The sequence below is a fragment of the Elaeis guineensis genome, chromosome 11, assembly GCF_000442705.2.
Source record: "Elaeis guineensis isolate ETL-2024a chromosome 11, EG11, whole genome shotgun sequence".
NCBI lineage: Eukaryota > Viridiplantae > Streptophyta > Magnoliopsida > Arecales > Arecaceae > Elaeis > Elaeis guineensis.
The window spans coordinates 122,710,219-122,729,952 of record NC_026003.2 but is presented as its reverse complement, the minus strand read 5'-3'; the positions used below and the strand labels follow the sequence as shown (position 1 = coordinate 122,729,952).

At 36.1% G+C, this 19,734-nt stretch overlaps 2 protein-coding genes across 6 annotated transcripts; one reads left to right on the top strand and one right to left on the bottom strand.

Moving 5' to 3' along the window:
- Window positions 1–75: 75 nt before the first annotated feature.
- On the bottom strand, window positions 76–8,597 carry LOC105054505 (mitochondrial import inner membrane translocase subunit PAM16 like 2). The gene is made up of 4 exons (XM_010936029.3): window positions 8,352–8,597; window positions 5,843–5,930; window positions 580–710; window positions 76–451 (listed from the first exon to the last, which is right to left on the bottom strand). The coding sequence occupies exons 1-4, from the start codon at window positions 8,352–8,354 to the stop codon at window positions 329–331; spliced, it is 345 nt and encodes a 114-aa protein (XP_010934331.1). The 5' UTR covers window positions 8,355–8,597; the 3' UTR covers window positions 76–328.
- Window positions 8,598–9,860: 1,263 nt separating this feature from the next.
- On the top strand, window positions 9,861–19,095 carry LOC105054503 (uncharacterized). Of its 5 annotated transcripts, XM_073245608.1 has the most exons (7): window positions 9,868–9,995; window positions 14,250–14,274; window positions 14,943–15,149; window positions 16,433–16,623; window positions 18,173–18,250; window positions 18,585–18,689; window positions 18,770–19,095. In XM_073245608.1, the coding sequence occupies exons 4-7, from the start codon at window positions 16,582–16,584 to the stop codon at window positions 18,884–18,886; spliced, it is 342 nt and encodes a 113-aa protein (XP_073101709.1). In that variant the 5' UTR covers window positions 9,868–9,995; window positions 14,250–14,274; window positions 14,943–15,149; window positions 16,433–16,581; the 3' UTR covers window positions 18,887–19,095. The 5 variants fall into 5 exon arrangements, with proteins under 5 accessions (XP_019709389.1, XP_073101709.1, XP_073101710.1 ...); XM_073245609.1 differs by lacking the exon at window positions 14,943–15,149; XM_019853830.3 differs by lacking the exons at window positions 14,943–15,149; window positions 16,433–16,623 and having other exon boundaries at window positions 9,861–9,995.
- Window positions 19,096–19,734: the final 639 nt, after the last annotated feature.

The following is a 19,734-nucleotide window of genomic DNA, read 5'->3' as shown; positions in this document are numbered from 1 at the left end:
CCGTGTCTTGCATGCTATTAGGTTACGAAAGTCTGGCCTTGGAAAGAAATAACAAAAATATGATCAGAGAGGAAGTTTGGGGGTGAAGATGGCAGGAGGAAACAACACAAGCTCTGCCCCCTGAATTTTTTTATCAATTAATTAATCTTGATCCTGCTCTTCTTTTATCAACTTTACATCAACTGGCAAGTTATATTAAACCATCTTCAGATACAAGAACAATTGCATATATACACTCTCTAATTTCAGAAATAATATGGGGAAAAAGTAGCGTATAAAACTAGAACAGCAAAAGCTGCTTTCAAAACAGTAGACAGGAACTTGGATTTCAAGAATTTCCTGGACTGTTCTTTTGGTAGACAGCTTCTAAACATTCTTTAGCCCTGTGAACCTTTGACTGAAGGTAGAAGCTTCCATGCTGAGCATTCCTCCCAAACAAAGTATCATACTTCTGCACGTATACCATTAAACTACAGTTATTGAGTCCTAAAAACAATTATATACACTGCATAACTAGCATATAGAACTCATGGCTAATTACAATAAATGGGGAAGAAAATCTTAGGTGGGTGGAAGGACCTGCATGACTTCTTCCCATGTTGCATGCTCAGGGATTCCTAGGATCTGCCTGGCTTCCTGTTCGGTCATAGCTCGGCTTGCTCTGCGAATATTATTAATGGTTTCTTGTGCAACACCAGATTTGTTGGCATCTACAGGAACAGGAATATCCATTATGTAGGTAGGACATAGACGCATTCTTGGGCTTAAATTTAGAAGATAGATAAATCAGTTTAATAAAATTTGTTACATGTGACCATCCCGAAGATATATACATACATACATACATATGTATGTATGTAAGTGCAAGTGTGTGTACACATGGTTTCGAATCCCATGATGCCAGTCAGGATGTGACCACCTCGCCAGTGTCCTAGCATCCAGATTGACGTGTACTGAGAGGCATCCCCCATCGCAAGTGTCAGGGAGAAGTGAGGATGGCGACACATCCTGTTCCATGGAAGAACTAGGGCAGCACAATCTCACGAGATTTAAAACCTTACATACATGCTCACATGCTTACATACAAAGAAATAGAGCACTTGACACCTTGCCAAAGGCATAGAAAGGTTCATTGGTTTCACCAAATTGTCGAAGCTGGTCCATGGAACTGCACTAGTTCCACCAGAATACCTTGGATTGGAAATTAAATACTACTTCAAAGCTATTATTCCTTAGGAATGAAAAGTTTTCTTAACTCAAAACAAGAAAGCCATGTCCATAGAATAAAAATGTAGCAAAGGTTAATAAACTAAAAGGCCCTGATAAAAGCAAGGAATTAGCAAGTGGCAACTCTTAAAGATGTAAGAGTAAATAATCCAATATGGACACATTTATAGCATAAAAACACTACAAAATTTTTCAAAACATGTTAGATAATGAAAGGAACTAAGGAGCCAACAAAAAGTTCCAAATTTAATGCATAACGAATGTAAACTAGAGTTTTGTGTGACAATGTGACAATGCTATGCAAATGGGCGGTTTTTGCAAAAATCCAAAGATGTTGAGTCCCTGAAAGATGTTGGAAACATACTTATCTTTTAGGTCATGCTTGGATGCAGAATAAGTGGGAGATAACCCCACCATCCCCAATTTATTATGCCAAACACTCTCCTTAAACCCCTGGAATAGTGTTATGCTGAATAAGTCCCCCACTTATTATAACAAACGCTCTTCTTTGAACCTCCAGAATATAGTAATGTGGCAGGAGGGGGCTATCCAAGCACCTCATGGCATAACTCTATTCCACCATTGGGTTAGATTTGTGACACAGAACTGGACGGATTCCTATTCCACATAATTATGGTTTTGCCCTTGGCTATCATTATTGTGCAAGGAGGTTCAGGTGGGCTTCTATCTTTACCTTCTTCCCACTGCCTTCCTCCCTCTCCTACTATCTCTCTCCTTGTGTGTGGCATCTCCTCCCATCATTCATGCACTGGTGAGCACCAGAGGGTTGGCAAGCTGCTACTGGTCAGAAATCTGGCATGGGCAACCTATATGCCCTCTTCCGTGGTCATCCTCTACTCCATCTCCTTCATCATCCACTCCAGTGACAGTTCCTTCCCAGGGGGCAACTCCTGGAGACATCCACTGGTCCAGCTAACCCACCTCCCTACTCCCCAGCATGCATACCCTGCACCCTATTATGAGATTGTTTGATCTCACATATGGAGATATATCAATTCTATGTTGGGCTTTTAGTCCGAACAACTTGATCTCAGAAATATTGCAGCTATTTTATATGGATTTTATCATGGATGCTTGCATCTATTGAAGGCTTTGTGCTTGCACAGCCAGAATTACAAGTTTTTTTTTTTTGTGAAAAATTATATTCTTTGGAGTTCGATATATCTATTGGTTACTGGCCCGATTTATACATCTTTGCTGCACTATACCACGGCTGTGGCTCTTTCTGATAATCAGAATGGCTATTTTTTTCCAAAATTGAAGTCTAATCAGGAACTATAGATGCATGTGAAAAATAATGAAAGATGGAAAATTTTGAGCTGTTTGTGTCAGGATTACTTTGCTTGAGCTTATTTGCTGCCTTCTATGATGATTGTGCTTCCTTTTACAATTAAAATGCTTAATTCCATCTAAAATAAAGTCTATGGGTGGCAGTCACATCATTGTGGCACATATTGAGCATCTACAATTTCATATTATTTATGCTATCTATCTTTTGTAGTTATTAGCTGCCCTAGATCATGGTTGTTCCTCATGTTGTGATTAAAATGATTTCTTGTTTATATGATAAAGCCTAATCTAAGATCTGCTGGTTACTCTGGAAAAAAATGGAGCTAGTATAATTGTTAGTTCTTTTGTGTTCAAATACATTTACACAAGGGCCTAACTTCATGGTTGATGGTTCCAAATTGTTGCGCATTACATGCATGCTTTGTGAAATATTAGGTTTATGATATTGAAAAACCCCATGGCATTATTTTCAATTAGTTATCCTACAAAACTTTGGTAGAAATTTGCATTTGTTATACAGCTTTGGGAGGCTAACTGCATACTTAAAAGCATGGCTTGATTAGCTTCTTTCTTATTGAACACATCAACCTATACATTGTCTAGTGTTTGTAGGTATGCATTATTGTTATATGTTTGCCTGATCATCTACTTGGTCCTACCCTAAAATGCATCAATATGAACTTGTAGGCTGTGCTTGCATTTTCTTTCAGTTGGATTCTATTGCATGTTTACAATGGTGCTGAGCATATATAATGACAAAATGCTTGCATTTGAAGCACATGTATTGTCACACAATAGATCCTTGGTGGCTCATAACTATTTTGCCATGTTATGCCTATCAAATTGACATGGTCCTGATGAACTCCACGTGCAATCATGTGGAAATGTAGGAAGGATGTTGTGCTTGTGCAACTACTATCCACAGGGTATAGGCTAGGACACCCTCTCATTGGCCGTATGTCTAGGGAGTAATGGATACTAGTGGTCGAGTCCTACAGCCAAGAGGTGGGCACACGCCACATCGAGACCTAAGCAATGTGACGGTATATGGATCTGATGATACAACACAGGGTGAAATAGAAAGTACTATGACTACCAAGACCATACCAAGCTTCACAAGAGCCAGCTAATTTGTGGACAAAGACTTTGACAGACAAATATTTAATTTGATTCAAATATTTTCTCCTGATTTTCCTACGGATTTTCCATTAGAGACTATCAAATTTTAGCTAGGTTTCTATAATTATTCTACTATAAATCTAACATATTTTCTCATTATTGAGTCATATTTTGAATATGATTCAATATCGGGTAATGCCCGAGTTAAGATTAGTGGTCATGTCCCCTATATGCACCTAATACATTGTATAGGACAGTCTTTTGGCTGAATAAAAATTTCTTTGGGGGAATTTCCCTCACCAAAAAGGTTCTTCAATCCAGTTTGCTTCTATTTGTGTGTTAATCTTTGAAGTGTAATCATGGCAATTAAATCCCCCCTTCACCCTTGCCTAATGTATCACCTGACTGACAAGTTTCGCATGTATCACGAGCTTGTGTTGAGAGGGCTGGGCGTGGGATAAGCAAATAGTCACTTCCCTCCAGCACTATCTCCCAGGGGGTAAGAGGGTAAAGTTCTTCAACCAGTTTGCCTTGTTGCCACATCACTAACACCATTGCATAAAGTGTCTTTACATGAAGCCATACACAAGATAGGTAACTTGATGCCATCACGAAGGAAGGGAAAGCATGGGGGTTCTGTTTAAAGTGACAAACCTATAATCTACAAGGGGCAACAGGCCTATCGGTAAGGATCCATATTTCGTTTGTATGAGTGCTTTTTCAAAGTTACGCCCCCCTAACACCCAAAAAAAAATGCAAAACAATCATTCAAAGGAGGCTAAGGATAACACTTACCATCCAAATCACATGATAATGAAAAATTAATCAACCCAAAAATTATAGAAGGAAACTTGGGCATATATTACTCGGACCATATCATGATTTATTCAGCATTAACGTACACACTTGTGAAATGATGCCGACCTAATGAGTAATGAGGCAATCCATGGGAACCAGTATGCCCACTTCAAATGTACACGTCACGAAGTTAGTACCCAATGCTTGTTAACAATTTGCTGACATCAATAGGCATGATGAAATCGATAAGAGAATGGCGAATGCATGACACATAGGCTCACTCATAGGTAATATCCAAAAGATGAACTCCAAGCAAAGCTCTCTAAATGGAAAAGGGCTTACAAGAAGATAAACAAAAAAGCCAACAAAATACAAGAAACCGAGAAAAGGCTAAAACAAGAAGATAAGAGGTTTTTGAGTGGGTGACAAATAGGACAAAGGAAATGGGTCTAGAAGATAATTATGATTAAGATCATGCAAATTTGAGCAAAAACCTATATGGTCTGTCCATACAAATAAAGGGGGGCTTCAAGAGTACAAAATAGGGGAAGGTAGGAGCAAGAAGAACATGGAGGGCAGACATAGTTATGAGGAAGAGAAAGGAACGAAAAATCATCTCAATAGGTTAGGTACTCGTTGGAGTGAGCAAAACATAAGAAGATTTTAAAAAACTAGAAGAAAAGAGTGAAATATGAGTAACAGTGGGGTAGAGGACTAAAAATGGGCCAGAACAGGCCTAGAGACTGGATCTCCAAATCAATGAAAGCCAAAACAAAGAGATTCACCATAGATGATGATCTCCAGTACCATCCACCAAAAGAAGAATTACATACAAGTCACATCAAAATAAATAACTGAGACAAGAAACCATTTACTGGTTTGACATATGCAATCAAGCAAAAAATTCTGCATGAAAAAAAAGGGTTTGGCTTCCCTGCAAAGTTCAAAAAGATGATGACAAAGGCCAAAGAAAACCTAAAAGAATGTTGTGAGAATCTATATGTGATGGTTTGAGATGATATGGATTGTGAAGCTTGAAGAATACAAAGATGAACGAAGGATATATGAAGCTAACCTCTCACATATGAGATATAGACTTAAAAATTGTGATTGCAAAGTTATAATGATCCTCAACAGAAAAAAATAAAAATGTCAAATACTATTGTCATCATTCACATGAACTGGCTCAAATTATTTGCAAAAGTGCTTTTTTTTTTTAAAAAAAAACATAGCTAGAACCAATCAATTGGAAAAGTATGTATTTGAACAGTAAATATCTTTATTTGTTTACAGTAAAATAAGAAGAATGATGATAGCATGAACTACAAATATCCAAAAGCATGTGGAAGAGGAAAAAAAGAAACAAGAAAAAAAATAATAAACTTACTCTCAATTGCTTTGCGATATGCTTGCAATACAGCCCTTCCCAATATTCCAGAACCCATTATAATTAAGTTGGCAAGAAGTTTTGAAGCCTAGTTAAACAATAAAAACAGAAGAAAAGAAAAATAATACTCTCATAGGATGTGATGCAAAATAATTCGTCCTAATAAAAGACAAGACATCTATTACAGGGAATAGGAGCATGCATTTTCTACTGTGAAGGACATGTTTCACAAAATAAAACAAAGACATGATCAACATTTTACTAAAATGGAAAAAAATATGTCATGAATTAGTGAAGGCAAAGACATGCTCCTTTGAAACAATCAACTTTGTCCTGCTACGGTTTAACTTGTCAAAATTTATGCGTGTAAATAGATACTATATTAATAACAAGTATACAAAGAAGAAAGATTATAAAATGTCGCATTACATCCCCCTCCCATACATGGAATTTGCATGTTGATGGTAATCTACTCTCAAATAGGCCAAAAAGAGAACCAAAAGTTGACAAATCTGTAAACACTCTGTATTTCAAGTTTGGTCTCCGTAATTATGAATTTATCATCCATCTTACGTTTACAAAAAGAAATTGAGTCTAATATGTAAGCAACTTTAATACATGAAGTTTTTAGTTGATTTGTTATTTACCTCTATATAAGCCTGGGCCCTGTTTGGATGCAGGTTATGTGATGGCTTGGGGTGCATTAGCAGTTTAATCAGCCAAAAACTAGAGACCAAAATGGCATTTTTAAACTTAATTAGACAATGCCTAAAAGGCAGCCTATAACCCGGTTGACTTTATTTCATGTGGAAGGGAAAAATAAAGTTAATCATAGGAAGTCACGATTCTATCTTTACTTTTCATCTTTTTCCACAACTTATCCCCCCCACATTAACTATTTGGTGTCCAGTTGCAGCCCTAGTGAGTGCTTATGGTAAAATCCGGATGCATGTAAGCACAAGTTCCTAATATACACACCAACCAATGGACACATATGCAAAGACAAGCCTAAACCTAATACAGAACTTTAAAATATAATTCTTACAAAACTAAAACAAAAATATAGGAAAATGCAATTTGTGCGTATAGAACATATAAGTTACATAACCAAAATTATTTGGAGCAGCGAAGGGGATCACGAGGTTAATCTAGCCTTGTCACCTTTATGCCCTTTCAGGTTTGTGACAACATACACATGACTCCTATTGCTAGAATTATAATGTGAAAACTACATCAAAGTACTGGATCATTATGTTGAAGAAGGTTGATTTTCCACGTGAACAACATGTGCCGTAGCTTGTAAGCCTTATCCAATCTATAAGACTAGTTCGATGGATGAAAGTTTGTCAACCAATTTGAAGAACTTTCTGCAGTTGCTTTTGAACCCAACATCAATCCTCAATGCATGAAGGCAACAAGGCAAGATAAGGGCCCACATACAACCTAGAGGGCCATTTGGAGGTAGAGATGACAAGGCAGGTATGATGCGAACGGCAGATGTTTCTATTTACCTGTCATGATCTCCTCCTAATTTACATGTTATCAATGGAGATATTTTACCACCTATTTCTACAACACTTGCAGACATGATACTGGGGCTTCCTAACACTAGGACCCTAGTCTAAGGTTTTGTTACCAGAAGCAGGTGGTGATGCAGGAGCACACATATAGGGAAGCGGGCTCTCATATAAAAAAATTTTAATAGGAAATGCTTGAGAAACGGGTGCAGCAACGAGTTTCCAAGGAAATTTCAAAGCAGATGCGCCAACCTACGTGAATGATGCCTGCTACTAAGGTCCAAGGGTATCACATCAACACTTAGTGCAAGTAAGTCAACACGTTGCCAATCTTTAATGTATTATTGCCGGAATCAGGCATTTTTATATGAATTGATTTCCCTGCAAATCAACAAAAAGTTGCACAAACATCCTGTTCATTAAAATTATTATGTCGGACACTGATTTTTTAATAGTAATCCAAGAGCATTGCATAGATACTCAGCGCTTATTCTTCCTAATTTTGTGTGTGTATACATTCAGATAACTTCTCAGTCATGGAAATGCTTCATCTTATCACCGGTTCCAAAGATATGATTACCCAAGTTGGACATCCCTAAACGAGATTCTGCATTTATATGTCAAATCAATGGTTTCAAAAAGGCACTCTTTTATCAAAAGCATTTGTCCAATAAAAAGGCAGTAAAGGGTATGAGAGCAAGATATGAAATTCATCGATTTGAACAATTGCTGATCAGCAAGAAATGCCACCAAAAACCATGAAAACAAGAAAAGCATCGACTTTCATCATTAACCCTCGCGCCATCTATATGGGACGGGCTTAATGGAATCAAAGAATGACCCATCAAGATTCGGGACCAAACCAAATGCCTTGCCAAAGCCAATCGTAAAACCCAAAGAAAAGATTCCAAATCTATCAAATCAAATCACAGAAAACGAATAAGGGAAAAACGAAGAAGGATTTAAAGGAGTAACCGAGTGAGATAACTGACCATCGTCTCTGGTTTCTTCGAAGTCGATGGAAAGAGCTCTCTTCTGTTTGCGAAGCGCCGAGAGGGATCGAGGGAATCCCTAGGGACAGAGGAGTCGCTGAGGCTCTCGGAGGTCGTTCGCCAAATTGGGGTCGATACCGGTGATTTTCCTGGGGTGAAGGAAATTGAAAAGAACTCGACGAGATTTTGGCAGGATCAACGAAGGCGGCTCTTCATATTATCGGGGCTCCGGATCCGGGGAAGAGGAAGGTTCCAGAAGTAAGCCTCCCACCGATATGAGTCAAGGTTTTAGATAACGGCCGTTATAACGGTTTGAAATGTCCGTTATTCTTCACTTGTGAGTAACGGTAATATAACTAGTGACAATTATCGGGCCATTATTCCGTTACAACGGTTGTAATGCACTGTTTACGTAATTCCTCTGATATATGTAAAATTTAAACTTGTTTATTAATTTATTTTTCAATAATCCACGTCCAAGCAAGTATGGACAAATAATAGCCGTTAATGTCATTATAATGAAATCATGATGTCATTGAAAACTTAAATTGCAAATATAATATTTTATTAAATTTTTTATTGATCATGACTGACATAAGTAGCACATAATTATGTATATATTATCATTATCGATGTCTATTATCGTACGAGATTCTTAATTTCACCCTCTCTCTCACTTCCACATTCAAAAATATGACATTATTGTTGGTGACTTGTCAGTGAAAGATAATTATTATTTTCTTCTTCATCACCATAATTATCTTAATATGTCTTAATTCTTTCCAATTTTTTATAATTTTTTTCTACTATCTTTTGATGATGTCCATTTCACCTTCTTTTATTGTTTGCAAATCCTTTAACATTTGTAATCAAAAAATATTAGAATTTAGTAACAATATTAATCTTAAAACAATTAAAATTGGTCATTTTTTCGTTACTTTCTATACGACTTGAATAATTTAAGAAAAAATTATATTTTTATATCTAGATAGAGGCATTTGCTTTCTTTGATTATAAAATTGAAAATATTTTAATTTTTTAATTAAAAAATTAAATATATTTATCAATCGATCATGAAAAAAAATTCCTTATCACCAAATCATGAAAAAAATTCAAATATATTCAATCATAATTAATTTAATGATTTTTATAAAAATTTAAAATATCAGTCAATCATATCCGTCAACCATGACAGTCAATCCAAAATCATAAAAAATTTCAAATATATTCAATCATAACTTGTATGTAAAATTTATAACATATTCGTAGATTCATGATCTATTCAATAATTCTTTTACAAAATACGAATTAGTGATACATTGTTGTTTGGAAGATAATTTTAACCAGTCATTAAAAAATATAATTTTAACAATCTATTCGTAAATTATGAACACAGTACATGAGCATTACCGGATCGGTGCAGCTGCAACCCACGTGATCTGTTCTTTTGACGGCGTCTGCGGCACGCAAAGTCGCGTTATCCAGTAGGCAATATGGCGTCGTCAGGCGTCACTCTCTCTGTTAGTGAGTGTCGATCGATTGAAGCCCGCGGCATCCAAGGGGACGAGCTCCCGCTCCTGCTTCCGCCACTCGCCAAGTCTAGGGTTTGCGAGAAGAAAGGGTCGGCGAAAGGAGCAACAAGTTGTGCGCCTCTCTTCCCTTCCAACTTCTCAGGCTTCTTGTATTTTCCCAGTGTTAGGGTTTAAGCCTTTTCTTTCAAGTTCGATCGATGTATCTGTGTTCTGGTGCAAAGAGCAAAGCTGTAGGATGGTCTAGTTTAATTCGACCTTTTTTTTCTTTTCCTTCTCCTTTTTGAGTATTTTGATGCATGGATGCAGAAGACTGCTTGCAAGTTTTAAATCTTGTTCTTGCGTCCCGCGATCATTCAGTTCCGGCAAAGGTTTTCACGAAAATTAGATACCTGGTGGTGTTTGTGAGGAAGGGAAGGGTTCAGATCAGGAACTTTCTGGCAAGAAAATTTCAGTTGTTTCTTTCCAAAAATGCAGTTATGATGGTAGAACGGTTATTTGCGGGCTGTAGATGTTTACACACACACACACACACACAGATTAGCATCTCATTCCTTGTGATTCTAATCTAATAATTTCATCTGGGTTGAAGATGCCAGGGTTTGGGTCGCAGTAGTTGGGATCTATCTAGAATCCCCTGAGTGCCTTCTTGAGTCTTTACCATTTGGAGCCTTGTATTTACTGTTGAGAATTTCATGTCGTAGGGAATTCCTATATTACTATAACGTGGGAAGCTCACATAGAAGGCTTACCTTGTTTTCCATCCCTTAATCGATGTTGAAATATATTGCTGTCTTGTTTTTGTGAGTGATCTCAAATCCTAAAAGGAAAATACGAGGGAAAAAAAGTGTGGGAAATGCACCAGCTGTCCTCAGTAGAAAAAAGGAGGTTGCAAGCACGTATCACAATTTTGTTAGCTTTTATTGTGTAACCAAGTGTTTTACAGTGATATGGTTGATATGTGGTGACATGGATGGTAACACACCTTATGCCACACTAATAAGTAATAACCTGCCATCAAGGCACACATTTATATGACTTTGATATAATACAAATTGACATTTTAATGATTTAATGTAGTTCCGTAATAGGTTAAGTTCTGTAATAGATTTAAGTCCTGTAATAGATTATGTCCTGTAATAGCCGAAACAATTATCAGGATAAAGATTGTGAATTTGTGGTAGATTTTGGAATTTAAGTTTGTTTCCAGCTGGCATAAACAAATTTAGGATTAGAATAATGTGAAAAATCATCATAGTATTAGGAGTGTAATTGAGAACAAGGTTGAACTATGATGAACATCACAACAGGATTGTGCCAAGGTTGATTTAGTGATTAGGAGAGTAATTCAGAGCAAGGTTATGATTGCTGCATCATGGCAGGATCAGCAAGGGTTGTTTTAGTGATCATATTATGCATATGTACATTTCACGTGTATGTAATTCTTCGTATAATTATTACATGATTTGATGAAACAAATCATCATGAGCTTGAAGGGGTTAAAATCAGCAGTTGAATTTGTGGATGATAAATTCAAAATTTTATTCTTGAATTTGCTAAGAAAGTTGTTTTAATTTATATTTGGCTATATTGTTAAAATAAACTATTTGCCAATGTCAGTGTCAGTGTTAGTTATGTGGTTATTTTTTCTTATATATTGGAACAAAATAATTTGTCTCAATGAGCATCATGGTTTATGCCATGAAAATTCGATTATCAAATTGGAGTCAAAAATTTTCTGAAGCATGAGATAGCATTATTATCACTATCATCAAGAAGTTGTTGCATCATCTTTTCCTTTCTATTTGCATTGTTTGTTGGAGATCACTTTTGCTTTTACATAAATGTGCTTTGCTTGATGTAATTTTTGGGCAAGTTTGTTGATCATTTGGGTTCTATATAATTATGTGACTGTATAATGATGGGATTTGTAGGTTTAGGAAGTCGGGTAACTATCATCATTGATCATTTGGATGAAAATTCACAATTGGTGATAATCTATCACCATTCTTCATATGTTGAATCAATGAGGTACCATGGCTGAGAGTCTCTAGCTAATTTTTTACAAATGCACAAAGAATAGTAAATCTAGGTAAAAATGTCTAGTTTTATGGAATTAAAAAATAACAAGAATTGTTTTAAGAGACCAACCATCAATGCATTATAGTATTTCAGATCAAAATTATTATGTTTTGTTTGAAACCTAAAATTTATGGGTTTATTGTTGACGAAGACTCATATTGGATTTGATAGTTTTCTATGTTGGCAATGTGAATTCGTCAAGCAGATTTTTTTAGTAACAGAACTTGTGTGAAGGTTGAGAAGATAATTCAAATTTTGATTCTATGATGTGGTTGAGTTACTGTCCTAAAATTTTGGAGCACTAAGGGTTGTTTCTTCTAGTCATGAAAATACAATAAACCTTTATTGGATAATGCTTGTGGCATGATATTTGATGTGTTCTTCTCCCTTTTTTTAGAGAAATTTGTATGGCATGAAAATTGTATTCAATTATGAATGCATTTGATGAGACAAAATGATGTATTGCAATTTTTGATTCAAAGAAAGTAGCACATAAAATACGGCTGCCAAAATAATCTTGACGTAAAGTAGTTGTTGATCCAAAGAAATCATTACCACAAATTACACAGATTAAAAAGTAAAGTGTCAAGTAGTTTAATTGGAATTGATTTCATTTGTGTTAATCCCTGGATCAGTGCATGAGTATATTTGATGGTATTTTTGGGCTATCTACTACTAGATTGGAGCCCAGCGCATGAGGCTCCTGCCATTGCAAGGTTGGGAGAGGGTCAAATGGTGCAGCCTTACCCCCATGTCTGGAGGTGTCCATATTTCGAACCCGTGACCTCTAGGTTACAATGGAGCAACCTTACCATTGCACTAAGGCTCCCCTTTGTGTCCAATTAGGAATAATTTAGACACTTAGTGTATTACGATGAGATTGCATTTGCTTAAAATTTTTAAAAGTATCAATAATCTAAATATAAATCTACTGATATGCAAGGTTTGAAAAGATGGAACTTGATATTCACAACCCTTTTTAGTATTTTAAGACTTTTGGATTGGCTCAGTTGTCAAATTTTTGTGGGAACAATACAACTGAAGTTTCCATCCTCGAGTTTAACCCACTTTAATCTGCACTTTCTTGTAGAAACTTGGACCTTAGTCTCTCTCTCTCTCTCTCTCTCTCTCTCTCTCTCTCTCTTTCGGTATATGTTTAGTTAGATGCCTTGAACTAGATTTTGTATTAGTCCAAGATTTACGAGTTGCATTTAGGATCTTGGTACAGAGCAAATGATGAAGTATGTTGGTTGAAATAATTTTACATGCACACTTTTGAGTGTATTGCTGCATGCATTTGTGCTTTTTTGAGACTTGTGGTTCTGTTTACTAATGGTCGGACTCTTGTTTCTTCTTCCTTTCTTTAAATCTTTTAGATTAAACTTTGCCATGTTTTTCTTCAATTAAACTTTGCCTTGTTTTTCTTCAATTAAATTTTGCCTTGTTTTTCTTCATGTTCCTTGGATGAATTTGGTAAAAATTCTTGCCATTTTATCATCAGATGATATCAAACTAACAGAATTATAATTCCATGAAGCACTACATATAAAGACCTCTAAATCCAACCATTAATATCTGTATAACTCTAACAAATAATAACTAAGGAAGGACTTTTTTGAAACTATTGTTGCTCAATTAAAACTTCGAAGGACACCAAGTCAGTACTGCCCCAATAGCAAATTCTAATTTTGGTCTAAAATTTTTTTCACCAATTATTAGAAACCTATCATGTTTTTCTACTTCAAAACATTTCTAAAATATTTAGAAGTCCATGTTTTCAAATTTTAAAACTTCTCTAAGATGCACAGGATCATTCCATGAAAAGTTGGAGTTTTTGGTTATCTATTTGTATAGCTGGAATTGTTTTACAAGACCTTGGTGCAGAATGATAAATATTTCTGGTTTCCCGTTTCTTAAGGATTCCTTATTGAAAATAGTGTGTAACTAACCTTGTATGATTTATGGCCATACCCCTTCTTTAAAAACATGAACAAGTGAAAAAGCATTTAGATTTAAATTATTTTGTTTGTAATTGTGAGGAAATAATTTTTTGTGTGATTTCGATTTTAATGCTAATAGGCATTATTGCTTGTTCATTTAGATGTTGGTATTTCTTTTCTTTCATATCCATTTATTTAATTCTTTTTGGAAGCTCCCGTTTTAGTTTCTATTATGCTTAAGTCTTAGTTTCATGATCATCTGAGATACTAATATTATAGTCGTGCAAGATACTTTCCCATTTTCTATTTCCTAATGTGCTAACTTAGGTTCCTGTTCTGTTTTGCAGTAAGACAATGGAGGATGACACTAATGTAAGTTTTGTAAACCCAACATCTAATTTGTATGTTTTGGTAATGTGTGTGTTTGATGTTACTTGTTAGGCATGCTTTTGAAACTTAACATCATGGCAATGTGATTTGGGGTCCAAGTGAACTGGATATTCCTTATTGGGATGTAATATCTTTACTAGTAATCAAAAATTATTTGTGCAAGAATAAGAAACCTTTATTATTGTAAGTGGTAATCATGAACTGTGCTCCTCCATTATGAGTAAATTACACATGCTCTTCTATTCTCTTCCTAATTACACAAAACCATTAGCTTGATTCACGAAGTGGCATAATTACCAAAAATTTATTGAGTGGATCTTTTTGGTTTTTATGAAGTTAACAAATAAAACAAGGCATATGCCATTTTTATATTGAATTTAAAAACTATACAATTTTCCTCAATTATTGAGGGGTATGGCCGCTCAATTTGAAAAAAGGAGAAAAATAAGTATCTTGGAGGGATTAAGAGAAGAAGAGAAGTAGTTTTGGGACATCAAGCACAGGTTAAATGATGGCCTACTTAAATTGTTTTAAAACTTTGGTTTGACCTAATCAGAAGGCTAAAACAGGCTATTGAAGTTCATCCTGATTATATGCTTCTCAGCTTGAAGATAGTCAGTTAACATTTTTGTGGCTTATCCATTAAGCAGGAGGCCCAGGGTTGGAGGAAATGGTGCTTTTGTGATTGAGAGCCATCAGATCAAAATAGGCTTCAGGAGGATGGGGATAGGTAGAAGTGACGTTACTTCTTCTTCATGTTGAGATGTGAAACTAATGGCCTTGGTTTTCTCTCAAACTCATGGGGCTATTGTTCTTCAAAGTAATAGAAGCTTACATCTGGGCTTTCATAGTTTGAAGTAAGAATCAGCACTTTAAAATAGGCAAATTCTGGTCATGTTAGATTGCATCAAGCTGGTTTCATCCTTTAATGTAAACCAAATTGATATTAAATTTTACTTGTGAGCCGATGCTCATAAATTCAAAATGTATGTTGCTCAGTCTGACCTGTTTTCTGTTGGGACTTGGGTTCATCTGGTTTAAGTTGCAACTTGCAAGCCTAGATCTTTCTGTTGATGCAATTGTGATGTTTTCTTCTGTATGATTAATTGTTTTGGCTTGTGCAATTGGACTTAACCTGCCCTGGTATATTACATTTACTAAGGACCTGATTAGGAAGTTCCTGCAGGATCCAGTGGGATTGGTTCGGAAGAGTACATGGGGGTGCGTGAGAGGGAGGGAGCTGGAGCGATAAAGGGAGAGCATGGGGGCCTTCAAGGCCAATTCCCGTGGGGATTAAGGAAAGAAAAAGGACTTTGAGGTGCCTTTTCTTAATCTCATGGACTTGGGCCTGGCAACCCCTCTTGCTCTCCCTTCTTGCTCCCTCTCATTCTCATGCTCTTGCTCCCTCCCTTTCTGCTGCACACTCTTTCTCCGCTTGTTCTGCTAGATCTGGCAAGATTTTGCCAAACAGGTTCTAGGTGTTATGATAATAGACTATTTGCAAGATATAATACCTTGGTTCTGGTTTTGTCCTTGGCGAGCTAGAAAGAATTTTAGTTTGGCAGTTTGCTCTAGCCCAGGTGGTTTTTGGTTGAAAGAAAATTTGAAAGAAGGAAAAAAAATTAGGGAAAGTGTAAAGAAAGATTATTTAACTTCTAGAAAATAAATTAGAATTCATTGTAGTATTGTCATGTTGTTTAGAACCTTGGCTGCTTCATACTGAAACAATAAAAATATATATATATATATTATCTTTTTTAAATAATAGGTTAATTCACCTTTAACATTATTTAGTGGTGCAATATATATTTGTAATATTTGACAATCTGATAAATTGATTCAATGTGGCTGAGATAGGAGCACCAGAGGAGCTGAATCCATATCAAATAATTCTCAAATTACTTTATAGGCTAAAGTCAAATTGCTTCAAAGTCTTCTTAAAACCAAAAGAATCTGAATTTAATCTTCATAAAATGCTTCTAGGAATTGAAAGAAATGAAGAAATGACAAAAACAAACACAGATTACCCATATACACTGTTTTCCTTTTTAGTCAGTTTCCGCTGAAATTTTTTTACACAACATCAATTTGGTTCAGAGTGAAAGTCAAGTTTTTTGTTTTATTTTTGGAACTTTGGCAGAAACTTTATAACATGGTCAATTGGCTGGACCACCCCCTTTAGTAGTGGGTTCGGGGACTGGAATCATGATTAACAAGTGAGGAGATAGGATTGACTTGACAATACAGATGCCACAGTAGGGGTAATGTTGTTCATTTTGGAAGTGATCCATGGACCTTTGCTTCACTGTTGGATATATGCAACTTTTGAAGGTACTTCCCTTACCATATAGGAATTAAGAGGTTGCATCTCATATTAATCTTTCCTTGTTGATCTTGATAGTCACGGGCTTCCTTGTCCTAATGCTTGGGAGTTCAAGTTGTTGCCCTCAAATTAAAGTTCTTTCAATGCTTAATAGTTTCTGATGAAAAGAAGGAGATGCACTCATCTTAGCTTTATGTATTTTTTTTTTTTTAAATATTTCTTTACCACTAAAGGCTTATGGGCACTTGTCTCCCCTCAATGCCTTCTTTGCTTTTAATATACTTGCATTAGCTGCGTCGGATGCTATTTATAAGATGATCTAGCTGAAGATGATATATCAATTGCTTCTTTTTGTATGTCCTCCTGATTAGCCTATGATTGTCGATTGAGTGGCTTCCATTAAGTTGGATTCTTTATGATTGAGATCAAGAGTTCTTATAGAACAAGGGCTTCTTAAAGTGGGATGTCAAGCATTTCTGAGGTGGAGATTCTACGTGCCAGCTTTTTCTCATCTTAGTTTGTTGAGGTTGGTAAGATCTATATCATGGCATCTCCACATGACAATGGCATATGTCCTTGCATTTTTTGTGGGCAATGGTACTATGTGTTAGAGGGAACCTGTGAACTGGTTTTGAATGAAAATTAACTCAGAAGGTTACACATGCAAATGTAAGGCTTCTGGTCTGGCATGCACTTTCAACTTTTTTGAAGGGTAAATATGCAAATAAGGATTTTCGAGGGATACATTGAAAGAATCTCACTTGTACATATGTAAACAATAGTCAGTTATTGACTTTGGTTGAATTCAAGTCGATACTGGATCAAGTATTATATCTGATCAGTTAAAATTGGGTCAGTTTTGTTGGATTGATATTCCCGATTCTCTAAGCTTAGGCTGCAGATCTGGAATTATATTGGTGTTTGCCCTCAGATGACATAAATTCCAGGCTGAACTAGTGTTGTTGGGTTGGCTGGCTGCTGGTGGACTTCTTTTACAGGCTCGGTGTTGAGGAACAGTTCAAATTAAGGACAAATATTTAAAATTACATCATAATATGGAGAGTTCACCAGATGCTAAAACATTAACATCGGTAACAGAAACAGGGATTCTGAAATTATTTTTTCAGGTATTCATGGAATGAACATGTCTTGAACAGGCAATAGCAATAAGCCATATAACAAGAAACATGATGTGATTGCAGCAAATGGATGCTATGGGGAGAAAATCCCTTATCCATATTGCTTTATTTGCTGTCATTCTTATGCTTGAAATTGATCATGCAATTTGTCAGGTTTAAATTCTTTGCGTTCTCCTCATTACAATCCAGAATTAGAGATGCTTAGTTCACATTTTCTTCTTCATAAAACATTACTACGTAGCAGTTTGCTATGAAACTTGTTGGAAACAGTGCCGTAAAGAACAGCATAAAGAGGGTTAAGTGGATGTAAAACCACTTTATGTTTTTATCAGCTATATAGTGATGATGCTTGTACAAGTAATATTACGGTTGTTGACCAGACTGAGAAATGCTTACTTGTTCAACTTATTTCTGATAGGCTGGAAAGAAAGAAGAGGAGGAATTCAACACGGGGCCTCTCTCTGTTTTGATGATGAGTGTCAAAAACAATACGCAGGTAAGAGGCCTCTACTGTCCATTAGTGTAATATGCTCAACAAGAGGGTTAGCCTAATTGTTGCGAAATTTTAGGGTAGTGATTTCTTTAAAATGACCTATTCAGTTAATGACATCAATTATTTGTAATTTCAGCTTCTTCACAACTTTGAACCACTAGCATAAATCCTTCAAAAGGGATCCTCCTCCCTTTTGGTTATCTTTGAAGAATTTAGTTTTACTTGCAGCCTTCTAGATACCTGGCAAAAAGTTTTGTATTTATTTCGTTATCTTTTGCGCTTAAATCTCCAATAGAAAAAAACCAATAGATTTGGACTAAAACTATTGCCACATCAGGTGCTCATTAATTGCCGGAACAACAAGAAGCTCCTTGGCCGTGTCAGAGCATTTGATCGCCATTGTAACATGGTTCTTGAAAATGTTAGGGAAATGTGGACCGAGGTAGTTTCAACAAATATGTTACTTTTTATCTTTTACATCATTAGTCTACCCACCGTGATTATGATTGTATTTTTCTGTAGGTACCCAAGACTGGTAAAGGCAAGAAGAAAGCTCTTCCCGTCAACAAGGATAGATTCATCAGTAAGATGTTCCTTCGAGGGGACTCTGTCATCATCGTTCTCCGGAATCCCAAGTGAGCTCACAGGTTTCTCTTATGATGAATAGTCACGTCATACTTGTAGTGCAGCTGTGAACTGGCTCTTACATTACTGATGTGACTCAAAGGTTTACCGTCCACCTTTCTTGTGGGATTATTTGCACCTTTTGACTTGCATATGACTTTGTTACTGGAATCAGATTGGGGCTTTTGACTGCTTCCTTGATATTCAAGCTCCTTACAACTTTAGTACATGGTGTACTTTTGGCTCTCTTCATGGTAAGGGCTATGCATGGGATCAGGGATGGTTATTATACAGTTCTTTCATGGTTTCATGGTACGGTTCTTTCATGGTTCTGCGGTTGCAAAGAGGTTAAGGGCATTTGTCACCCAGTTTTTAGATTCATGTTTGAAGACGTTCTTCGGCAACTGTGGAACCTTTTAGGTTAGGAATGACAATCCATAGAAGAAACTGCACACGCAAGACTTCGAGATTAGTTCCCTGTATACAGATGTTACAGAGAAACTACGCCAAAAGTTCAAGCATGTCTGGGTCTGTATCCAGCAAGTCTGCAATCTTTGTGATCCGACTGAAAGCTTTAACAGTTATAGTCAAGGACTAAAAACTTTTAAGAAATCCTAGAATTTATAAGAAAGCTTGGAATTTGTGATGCACACCTAATGCAATATCGATGAACAAAAGGCATGGTTTTGTGTTCGCTGGATTAAGTTCAATTCCAGTCGGTAGATGTTAAATCAAGTATCAGGAACCAACTATGTCGACATCTCAACCAAACGTTATATTTGGTTCAATCATTCAAGTACATTAGTTGGCGTTCTGCATTAAATCATTATGAGCCAATATAGTTCACTAAAAATATAAAGCAC